This window comes from Macrobrachium rosenbergii, chromosome 16, assembly GCF_040412425.1.
Source record: "Macrobrachium rosenbergii isolate ZJJX-2024 chromosome 16, ASM4041242v1, whole genome shotgun sequence".
In the NCBI taxonomy this organism is placed as follows: Eukaryota; Metazoa; Arthropoda; class Malacostraca; order Decapoda; family Palaemonidae; genus Macrobrachium; species Macrobrachium rosenbergii.
The window spans coordinates 18,171,505-18,191,086 of record NC_089756.1 but is presented as its reverse complement, the minus strand read 5'-3'; the positions used below and the strand labels follow the sequence as shown (position 1 = coordinate 18,191,086).

Sequence of the window (19,582 nt, the reverse complement as noted above, 5' to 3'; positions counted from 1 at the left end):
CTATAATAATAATAATAATAATAATAATACTGACCTCTCAGAATACAGCATATCTGGTCATTCTTGCACTCAAAGCCTTGTGCGATAGAACCTTGGCAATCGTTTGCAGAACTGACGCACTTTCTCACGCCTTTCAGAACACATTTTTCCTGTTGTCGAAGAGAAGAAAAAGGCTGAATTATTATGCTGTTTATGCTGATGGTTCACATACATTTATATTCTTGTAATTGGTTTTCATAATGTATAGAATAAATTATACAATACAGAATTTAGGTCAAAGGCCAAGCGCTGGGACCTTTGGGGTCATTCAGTGCTGAAAGGGAAATTGACAGTAAGGTGGTCTGAAAGGTGTAACATCGCATTTACGCTATGAAACAATTGGTAAAGAGGGTGGAAAGTCTGATGGAAGAAAGAATATGAACGGAGGTACAGTAAAACCAAAAAAAAGAGGCTGCTGATAAGGGCCAAAGACCCTTCAGTAATGCATACAGTGCACCACGTGAGGTGCACTAACGGTACTACCCCCTCCCTACGGGAAACTGATTATGTAAAGTTTTATACTAATTTCCCTCAGATGTTAAAAGTATTATACACACACAAACACAAACACACACACACACACACACACACACACACACACATATATATATATATATATATATATATATATATATATATATATATATATATATATATATATATATATATATATATATATATTATACAAAGAAATCTGGAAGAAAAATTATACTTTATTCCTATCCTAATTTTATTTTGTTGTGCTATTAAAGCGTAAATTGCTTTTACATATTAGCAATAATAAACAGAACTCAATGAAAGTTTGTAGATATATTCACAAGATAATCTTCTCAGTAATATTAAATTTCTGAAGCAATTTACACTGAATTCTCTTTGCAAGATCAGTTTTGCTATCTGCCTGGCAAGATGTATGCAACAACTGTATGCATCAATGAAAATTACCTCCCTAAGTTGTTCGTGATCGTCTCTGACTTTCTTTAACGTGACTAGAGTATTATTTTCCCTCTTAAGTTTTTCTTTCTTTAATACAACAGGAATTTTTCTCTCCTAATTTGGGAAGTTCTTTTCTTGGTTTGATATCAGAATAATTACATTTGTTTCAACTGAAGTTGGTTTTGACAATGTCTGTTTTTTATTATAATTCAGCCGATACTTGTAACACTGGAAATTGTTTGATATTGCACCAACAAACATCTTAAGCAGTAACATGGATGTGACTTAATTGTAAGTCCTTTTTTTCATACTTAAACGTTGGTGTTTAAGCGAAATCTTTTATTGAGGATGAAGAATTTGGTTGGTTGAATATCTCTGTTTTCAGATTCAGAACGATCTCCATGAATATAACGTTTTTTATTATACATTTAACCTTTTGGAATATATCGAAAAAGTGACACAGTTTAATTTACAACAACATTCACCCAAAAAATCGAGGTCTGAACAAATCCCTAGAAACTCAATTTACTGATTCCTTCATGAAACCGAAACGCTTAAACGAATACTAAGCTAAATCTGCAATCATCGCTTACCATCTGTGCCCCTTCACCTGGCTGCAAAGCCGCTGCAAAAAAGAAGAGCGAAGCAAGGAGCAAAAGCCTCATGGTGTCTTCCAGAATAGAGTCCAATGGAACTGGTTCCAGCAGTGAAGTGGGCGCTCTAGCGGGCCTTTGGCGAAGCTTATTCTTCGGCTGAAGTACTCGGAGTAGTCTCTTGGAACTTCGAGGGGACGCTTGTCGAACCTTCCGACCTCAGGTACTCAGACCCAGAGCGATCTTCAACTGGCCTCTGTCGGCAGTGTTAGCTGTTATTTAAGCCGTTATCGTGCACCAAATTAACAGGTGTCGAAAGTCAAAACTGCAGCTGTGCATTGTTTACGATTAAGAGGCTCCGCCCAAAAGTCAGCTCAATGTTAGATCGAGATAGGCAGTCAACTGCAATGGGTAATTCAAATAAATGTTTAGGCATCACTTGGAATAACAACAACACCAGAATATTTCGGCTTTGTTCGAAAAATTTCGGGATAATAAATATTTTCATGGACTACCAAGTTACTGAAGAATGGAAGAATTTGCATACTTGTAACCTTCCTAATGATATCAGAAATCACTGCGCATAGTTATAATGAACAATTCAATGAAGTCAAATCCATTTACTAGCTAAATGGAAAGATTTAGCACACATCTTTTTTTTAACAAGGTACATAATTAATACTTTACACCTTCTCATTTGGGCAGTTATCTTTATTTCATCTAAATTTGTCTGATTTTGTAAGAGGTTCATTTTTTTCCTACCTTTTTACACAGTTTCATTGTAACATATGCAAGACAATATATATGCTATGTTAGTCTTTCTAGGCCCCATAAACATTTGTGACTTCTGCCTTGAGTAACTATAAGCAAAAGGCTTTCCTCTCCTTTATGTGTAACTGATCTTGATGTAACCCAAGTATGGGTTACAAGAAGATCAGCAAAACCCAGGTATGGTCAGCAAAACCTAGGTATGGTTACGAAACAGACTAAGCACTAACCTGTCTTGCAACTATTATGGAAACTATGAAGTCGCTGCACTTTGTATAATATTTAAAATTTGTGATTGTGACTAAAAGACTCCATATGTATTACTGTCAACGAGCTCGAGGAATGATTGAAAAAGGAAAAGTTCACAAGTACTTTTGTGTTGTCACACCTCCTAAGGGTCAAATAATACAGGCACAAAGTCACCGCTTCAACAACAATACATATCCATAAGCTTTTGTTAATAATTTCCAAATATTTTCTTCTTTACAGTACATGAATTAACAATATTATTTCCATATCAGTCGCATTATTCGTCAACTGAGCACTGTCCCACTTAAGTCACGATGCACAATGACCCATTCCCAGCTCACAAAGACAGTAGGGCCGTGTTTCAGTGGGATCGAAAAGACCTGAGGGGGTTTCAACTGGGGCCAAGGCATTAGAAGTCGCTGGTGATGCAACTGAGGTTCAACGAACATGGGTTCTCATGGTGTGCGCTCAGCAATAGTGACAGGTTATTTTTTGCCCGTTTCCAAACCAATTACCATCACTTGAGGCCCTTGTGTGGGATCACCTTGGCAAGATCTATGGGTTGTGGCCTCTGAAATTTCTGAAAATCCACATGAAGATGTAGCTGGTGGTTCTGAAATTTCTGAAACTTCACAAAAAACTGTAGCTGGTGACCCTAAAACATCAAACAAAGCTGTAACTGATGACCCTAAAACATCACACAAAGCTGTGACTGGCGACCCTAAAACACCAAAAAAAGCTGTAACTGGCGACCCTTAAACATCAAACAAAGCTGTAACTGGCGACCCTAAAACATCAAACAAAGCTGTAACTGGTGACCGTAAAACATCGAACAAAGCTGTAACTGGCGACCTTAAAGCATCAAACAAAGCTATAACTGGCGACCTAAAACATCACACAAAGCTGTAACTGGCGACCCAAAAACATCAAACAAAGCTGTAACTGGCGACCCTAAAACATCAAACAAATCTGTAACTGGCGACCCTAAAACATCAAACAAAGCTGTAACTGGCGACCCTAAAACATCAAACAAAGCTGTAACTGACGACCCTAAAACATCAAACAAAGCTGTAACTGGCGACCCAAAACATCAAACAAAGCTGTAACTGACGACCAGAAAACATCAAACAAAGCTATAACTGGCGACCAGAAAACATCAAACAAAGCTGCAACTGGCGACCAGAAAACATCACACAAAGCTGCAACTGGTGACCCTAAAACATCAAACAAAGCTGTAACTGGTGACCCGAAAACATCAAACAAAGCTGTAACTGGCGACCCTAAAACACCAAACAAAGCTGTAACTGGCGACCCTAAAACATCAAACAAAGCTGCAGCTGGCAACCCTAAAACATCAAACAAAGCCGTAATTGGCGACCCAAAAACATCAAACAAAGCTGTAACTGGCGACCCTAACACACCAAACAAGGTTGTAACTGGCGACCCTAAAACACCAAACAAAGCTGCAACTGGCGACCCTAAAACATCAAACAAAGCTGTAACTGGCGACCCAAAAATAAAATCACCCACAATAATCTTTCGGTCGCCGACTACATGAGACAAGGAGAGGAATTTGTTGGTCTGTGAGAGTTAACGGAGTGAAGTTTGCAGGATTGTCAGCGCATGATCCTGTGCATGAATGTTTTTTGAAACACTAAATATCTAAATATCATGAAACTTTCATCCAAAAGCTTAATGAAAGCTCTGCAATGTCTCTTTACTTAGAGAACCTAGTATGGACCTCTGGACTTGAAAACAACTGAAGCAAAGTGATGCCACGGATTGTCTAACATCGATTACCTCATCCACAAAAAAGCATCTTAGTCGCACAAAACGACGAGATGCGAACTGTTTGTAATATTACTTTTTTAACAATATTCCTTATTTCATCTTGACTTAAGGTCTATAACCATTTATTGCAGAGTTTTCCCTCTCTCTCAAGTGTACAGCACAAGGTATAACAGAGTGACGCATTCATTCACTGTGATGTTTCCAGAGCCAATAAAACCAAAAGAAAAGAAACGTAATATAAAAATATAGGCAAATACAATTAAACAGAACGACATATACAAAACAATTATACACTGTTTTTAATTGAAGCAAGCCTTGTATCAACAAAAATTCATCCTGAGTCAGCTAAAGTTAAAGGCAAGTCAATAATAATAATAATAATAATAATAATAATAATAATAATAATAATAATAATAATAATCTGTGAGGCAGCATATTCATCATATTCGAATCCAATAAGTCTATTGTTAAAATAACAAAGCCTTTGGCAGGTTTGGAATGAATCTCGGGTATATTCATCGCCTAGTACACCAAGAGTGCACAGTTAACGATGGCCATCACTCTGTCGTAAATCTGTCTGTTAAAGTGAAGGACAAAACTTTAGTAGCGTAAGGCCCTTGATGAAAGTGACATACCACGTTGTTCTAGGACAAAGCAGATAACACGCACGCTGTTGTTTTGTGAAGTGTGAAGACAATACTAACTCCGTGCTACTGAGAATAGTGATGATGATGGTGAAAGGGAAAATGATGATGCTAATGAATAAATACTAACGAAAGCCAAAATTCACACAACTGCAAACTTTGGTGATTCTATTATTTTGGGATGAGGTTGAAAGCCCCATGCCCATCTTCGCCCTGGACGTCAACAGGGGCACAACAGTTGTAACGCCACGACTCTATTTACGTGGGATTCGAACCCAGGTTCTGAAGTTTAAGCGTCGAGTTCCTTGTTTAGCAGAAAAAGAGGCAAGTTTGTGCGTGAATAGTATAATAGTATATATATATATATATATATATATATATATATATATATAAATATATATATATGTATATATATATATATGAATATATATATATATATATATATATATATATATATTGGTGTGAAATCGAGGCTATTCCTCAGCAAAATAGCAAGAAGGCACTAAAGCAGACAGCTTGGTACATGGTTTTCCTTTATTCAGGGCGGCCTACGTTTCGAGATCCTTGTCTCATCCTCAAGGCTAAAAATACAAAGTAAAATATACAAATACAGCAAGAAGATTTAGGATATATGTACAAATAAAATATGATGAAGTAAAACATCAGTAAAAAAGGTAAACCTAAAATAAAATTGTTAAAAAAAAAAAAAAAAAGAAAAAATAGAAAATTTTTTACTAACAGACCTTATTCCTCGAAGTTCAGTTGCTGTATGAAAACAATAAACATAAGGTGGGGTGTGGTTTAAGCTATATACAGGGGCGTGGACGAGGAATGATTGTTCAAAGAGGGAACAAGCTTTTTGATCGCTAACGATTCAAGAATAGGGAGGTGGTGTTCGTGTTGACTAGTTAGTATAATCTTAAAATCATTATAGTTTATTTTACTTTTGCATAGTTTTATGTGGTTTCTAATATTGGATTTTAAGATTATACTAACTAGTCAACACGAACACCACCTCCCTATTCTTGAATCGTTAGCGATCAAAAAGCTTGTTCCCTCTTTGAACAATCATTCCTCGTCCACGCCCCTGTATATAGCTTAAACCACACCCCACCTTATGTTTATTGTTTTCATACAGCAACTGAACTTCGAGGAATAAGGTCTGTTAGTAAAAAAATTTTCTATTTCTTTCTTTTTTTTTTTTTTTTAACAATTTTATTTTAGGTTTACCTTTTTACTGATGTTTTACTTCATCATATTTTATTTGTACATATATCCTAAATCTTCTTGCTGTATTTGTATATTTTACTTTGTATTTTTAGCCTTGAGGATGAGACAAGGATCTCGAAACGTAGGCCGCCCTGAATAAAGGAAAACCATGTACCAAGCTGTCTGCTTTAGTGCCTTCTTGCTATATATATATATATATATATATATATATATATATATATGTGTGTGTGTGTGTGTGTGTGTGTGTGTGTGTGTGTGTGTGTGTGTATGATGTATATACATATATACAGAAATATTCAACACACAATCACGTATGGAACAGAAAGAAACTTCTGACTCACATCAGGATCGATGTGTGTGTGAGTGTGTCTATGGGATGAGTGCGTGCGCGTATATCAATATTGATAGTGTGAATGTATATATTTCTATGCGCTTAAATTTTTAGAATTTCGTCGATGTATCTTTTCATTTTGTTTTGTATTATTTAATTTTCTTATTTCCAATTGTCATTCTTGGTGCGGCTGTGTAGAAGACACTGAATCTGAACTGCCTTGAGTGCCACCTGTAATGAGTCAATTACTCACTTAACTGGCAAACAATAGTATTCAAGATATATTCAGGTAAGGACAGTCGTTCATCATTCACTGATAGGAAATAAATCTTTTGTTCCAGAAATCTCAGTTTTTGCTTCTCAACCTGTGCAAAAAGGTGACAAATCACCAAACTTTACTCCAGTTTTTTCCTCTATTGAGTTTTTCTACCCTTCGCATTTAATTCGTGTTCTTTCTTCATCTATGATACATACAGCATCTATCTATTTGCCAATTCACCGACTGTTTTCCCAACCCCACACACGTGTCTTAAGACGCCCCTCACTTCTGTAAAGGACCGAAAACACTTGTTTGCATATACACGTATCATATCATCGTTGCTTATCACCCAGTAATACGATACGACGCAACAGGTTATGTATCCACTTGTTGCATGCCTGCGTGTCGTATTATCGTTGCGCAGTGCAATGGTGTTATTCAGTTTCTTTTTGACTAAACGTGCAATGGGATAATGTCACGCTCTTCGGCTTCACGAGGTTATTTGAGTTGTGTATCATTCCTCAGAATGTGACGGCCAACGATCGACAAATGGCGGATCGAGCACGGTGCGTATCTTTGTAGCATATTTTGACAATTCAACACTAACTCTGGTACAATCTGAGAATCTTCTATTGTCTGTTCTTCACTGAACTTGCAGAAGTTAGCTGGCTTAATAGTCTCCGAAATGCAGTGTGTCCTTGTGAAGACAAGGATACCTTGAGGATGGTGTCCTCATCTCTGGGGGGTGGGGTGGGGGTGCAGGGTAGAGGAACCCTCTCACATAGCCTCTCACCTATCTAGGCCTTAATTGCACTTCAATCACCTAGTTCGGAACAATCGCCCATTGGCCTGGTCAGAATTTTGGGGCTTTTTATCTGATTCCCCAGTGCGCGAATATTTCGTCACAGCAAAAGGAAGTAATACGTTATTGTAAGTTTACCTTGGCCTCGTGGCAATACAGGATATCACTCGTTTGAGCAGGCATTAAGCAAAATTTATGATCACCTACCCTCTCACCTATCGGCTCTTAATAGCACTTTGTTCTAGTCAGACTTTTGGGACTTATTTTCTGACTCCTTAGTGCGCTAATTTCTCGTAAAAAATCGAAGAAAAAATATTTTATTGTTAGATTACCTTGGCCTCATGCTATTGCGGAATACTGCTAGTCTGAGCAGGCATATCACAAGTCACAAAGACTTCAGTCTCGCAGTTAACCAGTAATCATCTAAACAGATGAACTGCTGTCCCAGTAACCGTATAAACAGACGAACTGCCGTAACAGTAACCTTATAAACAGAAACTGCTGCAATAGTAAACTTATAAACAGACGAACCACTGTCCCAATAACCATATAAACAGACGAATCTGTCTCAATAATCATCTAAACAGACGAACCTCCCAGTAACCATATAAACATACGAACCTGTGTCTCAGTAATCATATAAACAGACAAACCTCTGTCCCATTAACCATAAAAAGAAAAGAAGTGCATTCCCAGTAACCATATAAACAGACGAACCTATGTCCCAGTCACCATATAAGCAAAAGAAGTGCTTTTCCAGTAACTATAAAAACAGACAAACCTACGTCACAGTAACAATATAAACCGACGAACCTATGTCCCAGTAACAATATAAAGAGACGAACCTCTGTCCCATTAACCACATAAATAAAAGAAGTGCTTTTCCAGTAACTATATAAACAGACGAACCTATGTCCCAGTAACCATATAAGCAAAAGAAGTGTTTTTCCAGTAACTATAAAAACAGACGAACCTATGTCCCAGTAACAATATAAACAGACGAACCTATGTCTCAGTAACAATATAAACAGAAGAACCTATGTCTCAGTTATCATATGAACAGAAGACCCTCTGTCCCATTAACCATACAAGCAAAAGAAGTGCTTTTCCAGTAACTATAAAAACAGACGAACCTATAACCAAGTAACAATATAAACAGACGAACCTCTGTCCCATTAACCATATAAATAAAAGAAGTGCTTTTCCAGTAACTACATAAACAGACGAACCTATGTCCCAGTAACAATATAAACAGACAAACCTATGTCCCAGTAACAATATAAACAGACGAACCCATGTCTCAGTAATCATATGAACAGACGAACCTCTGTCCCATTAACCATAAAAACAAAGGAAGTGCTTTTCCTGTAACCATAAAAACAGAAGAACCTATGTCCAAGTAACAATATAAACAGACGAACCTCTGTCTTAGTAACCATATAAACAAAAGAAGTGCTTTTCCAGTAACCATATAAACAAAAGAAGTGCTTTTCCAGTAACCATATAAACAAAAGAAGTGCTTTTCCAGTAACCATATAAACAAACGAACCTATGTCCCAGTAACCATATAAACAGACGAACCTCTGTCCCATTAACCATAAAAACAAAAGAAGTGCTTTTCCAGTAACCATATAAACAGACGAACCTATGTCCCAGTGACAATATAAACAGACGAACCTCTGTCCCAGTAACCATATAAACAGACGAACCTATGTCCCAGTGACAATATAAACAGACGAACCTATGTCCCAGTAACCATATAAACAGACGAACCTATGTCCCAGTAACAATATAAACAGACGAACCTCTGTCTTAGTAACCATATAAACAAAAGAAGTGCTTTTCCAGTAACCATATAAACAAAAGAAGTGCTTTTCCAGTAACCATATAAACAAAAGAAGTGCTTTTCCAGTAACCATATAAACAAAAGAAGTGCTTTTCCAGTAACCATATAAACAAACGAACCTATGTCCCAGTAACCATATAAACAGACGAACCTCTGTCCCATTAACCATAAAAACAAAAGAAGTGCTTTTCCAGTAACCATATAAACAGACGAACCTATGTCCCAGTGACAATATAAACAGACGAACCTCTGTCCCAGTAACCATATAAACAGACGAACCTATGTCCCAGTGACAATATAAACAGACGAACCTATGTCCCAGTAACCATATAAACAGACGAACCTATGTCCCAGTAACAATATAAACAGACGAACCTCTGTCCCAGTAACCATATAAACAGACGAACCTCTGTCCCATTAACCATAAAAACAAAAGAAGTGCTTTTCCAGTAACCATATAAACAGACGAACCTATGTCCCAGTAACCATATAAACAGACGAACCTATGTCCCAGTAACAATATAAACAGACGAACCTCTGTCCCAGTAACCATATAAACAGACGAACCTCTGTCCCATTAACCATAAAAACAAAAGAAGTGCTTTTCCAGTAACCATATAAACAGACGAACCTCTGTCCCAGTAACCATATAAACAGACGAACCTATGTCCCAGTGACAATATAAACAGACGAACCTCTGTCCCAGTAACCATATAAACAGACGAACCTATGTCCCAGTGACAATATAAACAGACGAACCTATGTCCCAGTAACCATATAAACAGACGGACCTATGTCCCAGTAACAATATAAACAGACGAACCTCTGTCCCAGTAACCATATAAACAGACGAACCTCTGTCCCATTAAACATAAAAACAAAAGAAGTGCTTTTCCAGTAACCATATAAACAGACGAACCTATGTCCCAGTGACAATATAAACAGACGAACCTCTGTCCCAGTAACCATATAAACAGACGAAACTATGTCCCAGTGACAATATAAACAGACGAACCTATGTCCCAGTAACCATATAAACAGACGAACCTCTGTCCCATTAAACATAAAAACAAAAGAAGTGCTTTTCCAGTAACCATATAAACAGATGAACCTATGTCCCAGTGACAATATAAACAAACGAACCTCTGTCCCATTTACCATATAAATAAAAGAAGTGCTTTTCCAGTAACTATATAAACAAACGAACCTATGTCCCAGTAACCATATAAACAAAAGAATTGCTTTTCCAGTAAACACATAAACAGACGAACCTCTTTCCTATTAACCATATAAACAAAGGAAGTGCTTTTCCAGTAATCATATAAACAAACGAACCTCTGTCCCATTAACCATGCAAGCAAAAGAAGTGCTTTTCCAATAACCATATAAACAGATGAACCTATGTCGCAGTAACCATATAAACAGATGGACCTATGTCCCAGTAATCATATAAACAGACGAACTTCTGCCCCAGTATCCATATAAACAAAAGAAGTGCTTTTCCAGTAACCATATAAACAGACGAACTTCTGTCCCAGTAACTATATAAACAGATGAACCTCTGCCATAGTAACCATATAAACAAAAGAAATGCCTTTCCAGTAACCATATAAACAGACGAACCTACGTTATGTCCCAGTAACCACATAAACAGAAGAACCTCTGTCCCATTAACCATATAAGCAAAAGAAGTGCTTTTCCATTAACCATATAAATAGACGAACCTATGTCTCAGTAATCATATAAGCAGACGAACCTATGTCTCAGTAATCATATAAATAGACGAACGTATATCCCAGTAACCATAAAAACAAGGGTGTTTTTCCAGTAACCATATAAACATACGAACCTATGTCTCAGTAACCATATAAACAGACGAACCTATGTCTCAGTAACCATATAAGCAGACGAACCTATGTCTCAGTAATCATATAAGCAGACGAACCTATGTCCTAGTAAAGATATAAATAGACGAACCTATGTCTCAGTAATCATATAAGCAGACGAATCTATGTCTCAGTAATCATATAAATAGACGAACGTATGTCCCAGTAACCATAAAAACAAGAGTGCTTTTCCAGTAACCATATAAACATACGAACCTATGTCTCAGTAACCATATAAACAGACGAACCTATGTCCCAGTAACCATATAAACAGACGAACCTACGTCTCAGTAATCATATAAGCAGACGAACCTATGTCTCAGTAATCATATAAGCAGACGAACCTATGTCTCAGTAATCATATAAACAGACGAACCTATGTCTCAGTAATCATATAAACAGACGAACCTATGTCTCAGTAATCATATAAACAGACGAACCTATGTCTCAGTAATCATATAAACAGACGAACCTATGTCTCAGCAACCATATAAACAGACGAACTTATGTCTCAGAAATCATATAAGCAGACGAACCTATGTCTCAGTAATCATATAAACAGACGAACCTATGTCCCAGTAACCCTATAAACAGACGAACCTATGTCTCAGTAATCATATTAACAGACGAACCTATGTCCCAGTAACCATATAAACAAACGAATCTCTGTCCCAGTAACCATATAAACAAAAGAACTGCTTTTCCAGTAACCATATAAACAGATGAACCTCTGTCCCAGTAACCAAATAAACAGACGAACCTATGTCCCAGTAATCATATAAACTGACGAACCTATGTCCCAGTAACCATATAAACAAAAGAGGTGCTTTTCCAGTAACCATATAAACGGACGAACCTATGTCCATTAACCATATAAACAAAAGAAGTGCTTTTCTAGTAACCATATAACCAGGCGAACCTATGTCCCAGTAACCATATAAACAGACGAACCTATGTCTCAGTAATCATATAAACAGACGAACCTATGTCCCAGAAACCATACAAACAGACGAACCTCTGTCCCAGTAACCATATAAACAGACGAACCTATGTCTCAGTAATCATATAAACAGACGAACCTATGTCCCAGAAACCATACAAACAGTCGAACCTATGTCCCAGTAACCATATAAACAGACGAACCTATGTCTCAGTAATCATATAAACAGACGAACCTATGCCCCAGAAACCATACAAACAGACGAACCTCTGTCCCAGTAACCATATAATCAGACGAACCTCTATCCCAGTAAACTTATAAAAAGACAAACTTTGTCCCAGTAACCCTACAAAAAGATGGCCTGCTGCCCCAGTAACCTTATAAAGAGACGTACCACTGTCCCAGTTACGTTTCAGACCAAAACGCAATAACAAGAATGCGAGCCAATGCGCAGTTAATTCCTCAAGTTAGATAGCTATATCATTTATGTGGCTGTCTCCAGTTGACTAGCGACAGTTGTACGCGGAATATAAAATATTCACCTTATGCATCATGTGTATTTTGACCTCGATACTGTTTGTCGGACAATGAGTCGAACTGTAGTAAAGATAAGGGTTGGTTATATCTGTCCCCATGAAGCGAAAAATTACAACAAATATTTACCATGACAATTAGTGGAAAAAGCTTTTTAGGTGTAAGTCATAAAACTCAATACAGGGCAACAAAAACAGCAATAATAAATAATAATAATGATGCGCGCCAGATAGATATGAAAATATCTCCGTGATGACCCGACGCTCAGGTGAAGCAACTGGTGTTGTGGAAGGTTACTGCGCAGGGAGTTCGCCATCCGCATTCAGCAGTTAGACCACGGTTACGGCTGCTGGGTTCTTTGTCTTGTCTTTTTTAGCGAGCCACCCCCTACTAGTGGAAGAGGCTTTACATAGAATAAATAAATAATAATAATAATAATAATAATAATAATAATAATAATAATAATAATAATAATAATAATAAAATTGCCGTTTCTACTGCATGAAGTTTAACAGGTGTTATTTTTCAGTCTCTCTATGACCACTCTTTTCCGTTTGCATACTTGAACAAAAACGATGTACGCTCTTCTTATATATCTTTACGGGCTACTCTCTGAGCAAGAGCCCGTGCTGGCATGATGCCAGCTTACTCATAAACAACAGCATTCCTACATATCTTTATGGGCTGCTTGATGAGCAAGAGCCCGTGCTGCCATGAAGCCAGATTAATCATCACAAACAACTTTCAAATAAATCTTTACGGACTGCTCTATGAGAAAGAGTCCGTGCTGGCATAACGGCAGCTTCTTCATTAAAACAACATTCCTAGATATCTTTACGGGCTGCTTTATGAGCAAGAGCCTGTGCTGGCATAAAGCCAGCTTAAACATGAATAGCAAAATTCCTATACATCTCTATTGGTTGCTTTATGACCAAGAGTCCGTGCATTCATAAAGCCGGCTAAATCATCAAGAACAACATTCCTATATATCTTTACAGGCTGCTTTATGAACAAGAGCCCGTGCTGGCATGAAGCCAAGAGCCCGTGTTGGTATGAAGTCGAGAGTCCGTGTTGGCATGAAGCCAAGAGCCCAGCTCAACCATAAACAGCATTCCTGTGTATCGTGTCTACTGGTTAAACAGCTGGCCTACCACAATTCCACACCAGGCCTCCCAATGCCTTTACTCCACATCGCACTCACGGTGAAGGAATTAATGCAGTACAGGTTAACTTTGAAATCAAATATAAAAAGTGACGAAGAAACAGGGACTCGTGGATATCAAATGATGGAGGATTGTCAGTGTTATCAGAGATTGCCTTTGATGCCCAGACGGCAAAAAAAAAAAAAAATAATAATAATAAAATAAATTAAAATAAAATAAACAGGAAATAGAACACCATAATCATAATAATCCGTGTGGTGAACTTCTGATCAACATACGATCGGAGTTAAGTATATCTTAGTTTAACCAGACCACTGAGCTGATTAACAGCTCTCCTAGGGCTGGCCCGAAGGATTAGACTTATTTTTACGTGGCTAAGAAACAATTGGTTACCTAGCAACGGGACCTACAGCTTATTGTGGAATCCGAACCACATTATAGCGAGAAATGAATTTCTATCACCAGAAACAAATTCCTCTTGTTTTTCACTGGCCGGTCGGAGATTCGAACTCGTGACCAATAGAGTGGTAGCTGAGAACGGAACCCGCTCACCCAGCGAGGAACTATACGATCGGAGTGTGTGATACATATTTCGTACTTGCCTTTATTATTATTATTACTATTGTTATTATTATTATTATTATTATTATTATTATTATTATTATTATTATTATTAATGTACATAAATCTTTATGGACAAGGCAAAAGGTGCATCAGTTTTCTAACGAATTTTATAAATCTCTTTCTTTCTCTCTCTCTCTTTGTTTTTTTTTCTTTCTATCTATTTATCTATATTATATATACAGTATATGTATGTATACATATACATACACACACACACACATATATATATATATATATATATATATATATATATATATATATATATATACATATACATATCACACATTAACATAGGTGAAAAATAAGAGTTGGGGTGCAGGTCCTGACCGGTTTCGACTTTATTTCCATGTCATTGACGAAGGACTGAGACATAGTATTACTGTAGAAGTCACAAATATATACTGTATACTACAGAAACAGTACCGACGAAAATACACAGCATTTGAAACTACAGATCCACACAAAGGCCAGTGTCAAGGTAGGAGTGGCCTTCAAACTCATTTGGCTAAAAATCACAATATACTCTCAGGTAAACGTACCGACCATAGGAGATACAGATCCACACCTGACAGGTGTCAGGGAGGCGGGGTTGGAAAACTCATTATCACTGCTGCCCCGTACTGTGTTTACAAATATGATAATCTTATTTCCATACATCTCGACTGCTTACCTTAAAATTTAAGCAATTTACATATTTCTTTTGATATTAAAGGATCAAGTTTATACATCCCTTGACTGATATTCATATTATGGCTGTAACCTTCTTTTATGAAGATAGATTCAATGATATTCCTTTCCAGTGTGTTATCAGAATATACAATCCTTTTTGCCCCTTCCCAGCTGATAGCATGATTGCTCTTAAAAACATAGATGAAAACACTGATTTCTTAACCATATTGTTTGTTCGCTGTTTTCATCTATGTTTTTAATAGCATTACGTGTATGTAGCTCTGAATATATTAATGAGGAGAAAGATAAGATTAGGAATACAGGCAACAAACTGAAATATCCTGACACTGTATTAAACAATGCATTAGAAGGCGCAAAAAAGGTTATGTATCAAAACCAAAAAGAACCTTACAAAACAAAAAATTTGCTTGTAATGAAAGATATCCCCCATCTTCTTATGAATTTTGGTGTTCATGTTTAAGAATAATAAAACATTGAACATGTACTTATCAAGAACTCTCCCGACAATAGCGAAGGGTGTGTATATAAAATTCCATGTAAGTCTTGTGATAACTTTTATATTGGCCGAACGGGTAAAGCACAGGAAAAGAGAATACAACAGCATAAAAAATGTGTGAGATATGCACAGGGGAACAGTGATATTTTTGTACATATTAGTGAAAACAATCATGCTATCAACTGGGAAGGGGCAAAAAGCATTGTCTATTCTAATAATGCACTAGAAAGGAATATAATTGAATCTAGCTTTATAAAAGAAAGTTACAGGCGTAATATGAATATCAGTCAAGGGATGTATCAACTTGATTATTTACTATGAAAAGAAATAATTGTTTACATTTAAAGTTAGAGAACAGAGATGTATGGAAATGAGATTATCATATTATTAAACACAGTACTGGGGCAGCAGTGCTAATGGGTTTTCCAACCTCGCCTCCCTGACACCTGTCAGGTGTGGATCTGTAGTCTCCTATGGTCGGTACGTTTTTCAGTATTGTCCTCTGAGAGTTTATTGTGATTATTAGCTAAATAAGTTTTGAAGGCCACTCCTACCTTGACACCCGCCTGTGGGTGGATCTGTAGTCTCAAACGGTTGTGCGTATTCATCAGTACTGTTTCTGTAGTATATATATTTGTGACTTCTAATGCTATGTATCAGTCCTTTGTCAATGGCTTGGAAATAAAGTCGAAACCGGTCAGGACCTCCACCCCGTCTCTTATTTTTCACCTGTGGTAACGTGTGATAAGTAAATCACTTACAAAATTGATCATAACCATATACATACATACATATATATATATATATATATATATATATATATATATATATATATATATATATATATATATATTATCAAGTATATCCCTCCCTCATGTAGAACCCAGCGCATCTTTAATTTTGAAATGCAGTTTGTTGTTCCTTTGACTGTGGGGTCGAGGAAAATTGGCGGGCGACGACAGGAAAAAACAGACAGAGTCTGAACCAGATCGGAGCTGTTAGCGCCAGTAGGTAGCGAATAGGCCTCCCTTCCCCCCTCAATCGTTCGATCAGGGGAACAATGTGACCCCCATTTTCACCCCCATCGTGTGATGTGGGAGTAGTCAACGCTTAGGAAGGTTAAGGGGCTTATTAGGGCGAGTGGCCAGGTACGACCTTAATCTTTAAGTACTTAACATTTAAGGACACTTTCCATTTGTTTTCGTTGCTGGTTGTCTGACTTGTTTGCTGGAAATGTCGACCTAAGATGAGGGCCCAGCGAGACGCCGCTGTTTTGGAAGAAGTAGCAGCTTTCTCGTCTCCGTCCGGAGCGCACGTCTAGCGCTCATCTCCTTCAGCGAGCTGACGTATTTCTGACGAACGGCCGATCGATCGTTGGCGTCCACAATTTGTTAGTCCAGGTTCGTACATTGCAAATACCCAGTAAGCCAGCCCTTTCCCTTCTCCCTGAACCCCTTAAATTTCCCATTCCTTTAAACTTAACTCCTTCCTCCACAAGCAATTTTTCCTGGTTCTGCCTCCCGTATCTCGCCTCATAATGTGCCTTGAATTCCAGTAAAAGATCCAGTGATAAATATCCAGTTATCCCTTTCCCAGTGCAACTTAAGGGCAAATTAGTCTAAGTAATACAAGTGTTGAAGTTTTTTCTTTCTGTTATTGCGAGCACGTGTTCAGTGTCCCTGGGCCCGAATCTATTAACATTCAAGGACTGTGATTGCGTGATTTCTTATCATTATCTGCTGGGTTACGTAGTGGTTAATATTTAAAACGTGCAGTGTGTAACATTTTATAGGGAGATTCCATTTCTCTCAGTGTGTGCCGCCGTTCTAATCTAGAACCCCTCTTACAGGGGAGATATCTGCTCCATTGCAATCTGTGTCCGATAAGCCCGACTGCCATTCAGATTCTGAAACCATTCCTGGTCGCAGTCCGATTACTGAAGTCCGTTGTGGCCCGCCGAATTTTATATGAATTATTTTCCCCATCCTGGAGTTCAATCCTTCGCAGCATAATTAACTGAGACAATTTAATGTAATCTTGGCCTAAGCAAGTTATTACTATTATAACAGGATAATTGTACTGTACATTGGCCCCTTCTTAATTAGCTTGCTTGTTTGCCAATTACTGCATTATTGCTCACTGTATATAATTAATAAGCCTGCCCATTGGGTACCATTTTGCATCCTGTTTTGTATCCTTGCCTAACTGCTTAATCTCTGTAAATAAACCCCTTTTAATTGTAAAAGAAGTCCAATTCCAAATGGTGACCTTAATCATTTATGTGTAAATCCAGGGAAAATCTAAGGTAAGTTTTCAATTAACTTTTCCTTTTTTCATAACCAGGGCTCACTTGGTTTTTTGGCAGTACCATTTTAAAATTTGTTTCAATTCTCTCCCCAATCAAGATTCCCAGTTTATGACTATATATATATATATATATATATATATATATATATATATATATATATATATATATATATATATATATATATATATATATATATATATGAAATAAATAAGATTGGACATAGCATAAAATTAAAAGAAATTTATCATGTCTTACAACAACGGAGTGGATGAGTTCTTACTTTTACTTGGGGAATTAGGAGGCAATCTGACTCGAAAGAAATATCCGCAATAGGCTTTATAACCAGTCCAGTTCTTTTTTTTAATTAAAACTCGGGCCAGTGCAGTGGAGCTATTGAAGGAAGAACTAAGTGGATTAACGACAACGAATCTGAAAACAGACAAAAGTGTTCATTAGAACAAAGGTAAAAGTATCCTGAAATCTTGACACTGGATTTTAATTCAACGCCTCAAAGAATACAGCAACTGTATTCTACTGCAGTAAAACGTTATACACGCAAATCAACAACTTATTGCCTACGTATCACCAAAAAGTTGAATACAAGTCGAAGACTTTTTGGTAGCTCTTACTAAGGCTTCATACGATCCAGCAATTGCCAAAGACTGGTTTTTCACTACGGTAGTTGACTTTCAAAAAAAAAAAAAAAATCATATATGTAAAGGCCATTTCTGAGCCTATACTTGATTTAAGTCTCTGTTTTATGAACAGAGGTTTGATCTCGCTTATTCCGAGACATTATGTGATAGCAGTAACGTGAGCCGGCATCACAAGTTATATCTTTCCCTAACTAAAATCTGAGGACTACTGGAATGAGATACTGAGTACAAAACTAAAACCCTTTATTGACAAAAATCAACGAAAAATAACTTCTTAAAAATTACGAAGAATGAAATCCAATGTTTCAACACTACCAGAAAATCTTCTAAGGAAATAATGCTCCAAAATCATAAAACCCCAATTACAGAAAATACCTCATCTGTCAAAACATGAACAGGTCAATCAATTAAAACAGGTCATCTCAAATGTCATACCACTCTCATCCTTGTAGGAGGGAGAGAGGAAAAAGGAATAGGAATGGAGTGGAACAGAAATACCTGTGAAAGAACAAACGTCACATTAAAAATCATAAAGTGTAAAAATTGCAGAAACACACATTTCACTGTCACAGGAGATACCGTGTGTTCACAGTTCTGAAAAACAAAGTCTAAAAACGTATATGAATTCTTACTCACTCCACAAGTCCTCTGGGACAATCTCCATGTGAAAAATCACTCACATCTTCAGACACACATGAATCGGATCTCACAAGTCCGATTCGAACAACGGTTCCTCCCATTATATTCATTATGTAACGCACGAACGAACGTACTTTTGTATGACATCATTCGAGGTCAAA

The 19,582-nt window shown here is 37.1% G+C and overlaps 1 protein-coding gene across 2 annotated transcripts in view; it reads right to left on the bottom strand.

The window, feature by feature from the left end:
* LOC136847135 (uncharacterized) overlaps nt 1-19,582 on the bottom strand; it is an 84,137-nt gene that overhangs the window by 13,359 nt on the left and 51,196 nt on the right. Inside the window, exon 9 of one of the 2 annotated variants that reach the window (XM_067118503.1) lies at nt 18,413-18,555. The exons of the other annotated variant lie outside the window; for it this stretch is intronic. Coding sequence (XP_066974604.1) covers nt 18,491-18,555 — 65 coding nt within the window. The 3' untranslated portion in view covers nt 18,413-18,490. Of the gene's footprint in view, nt 1-18,412; nt 18,556-19,582 lie in introns of those variants that run through there. 2 annotated transcript variants of the gene reach the window in all.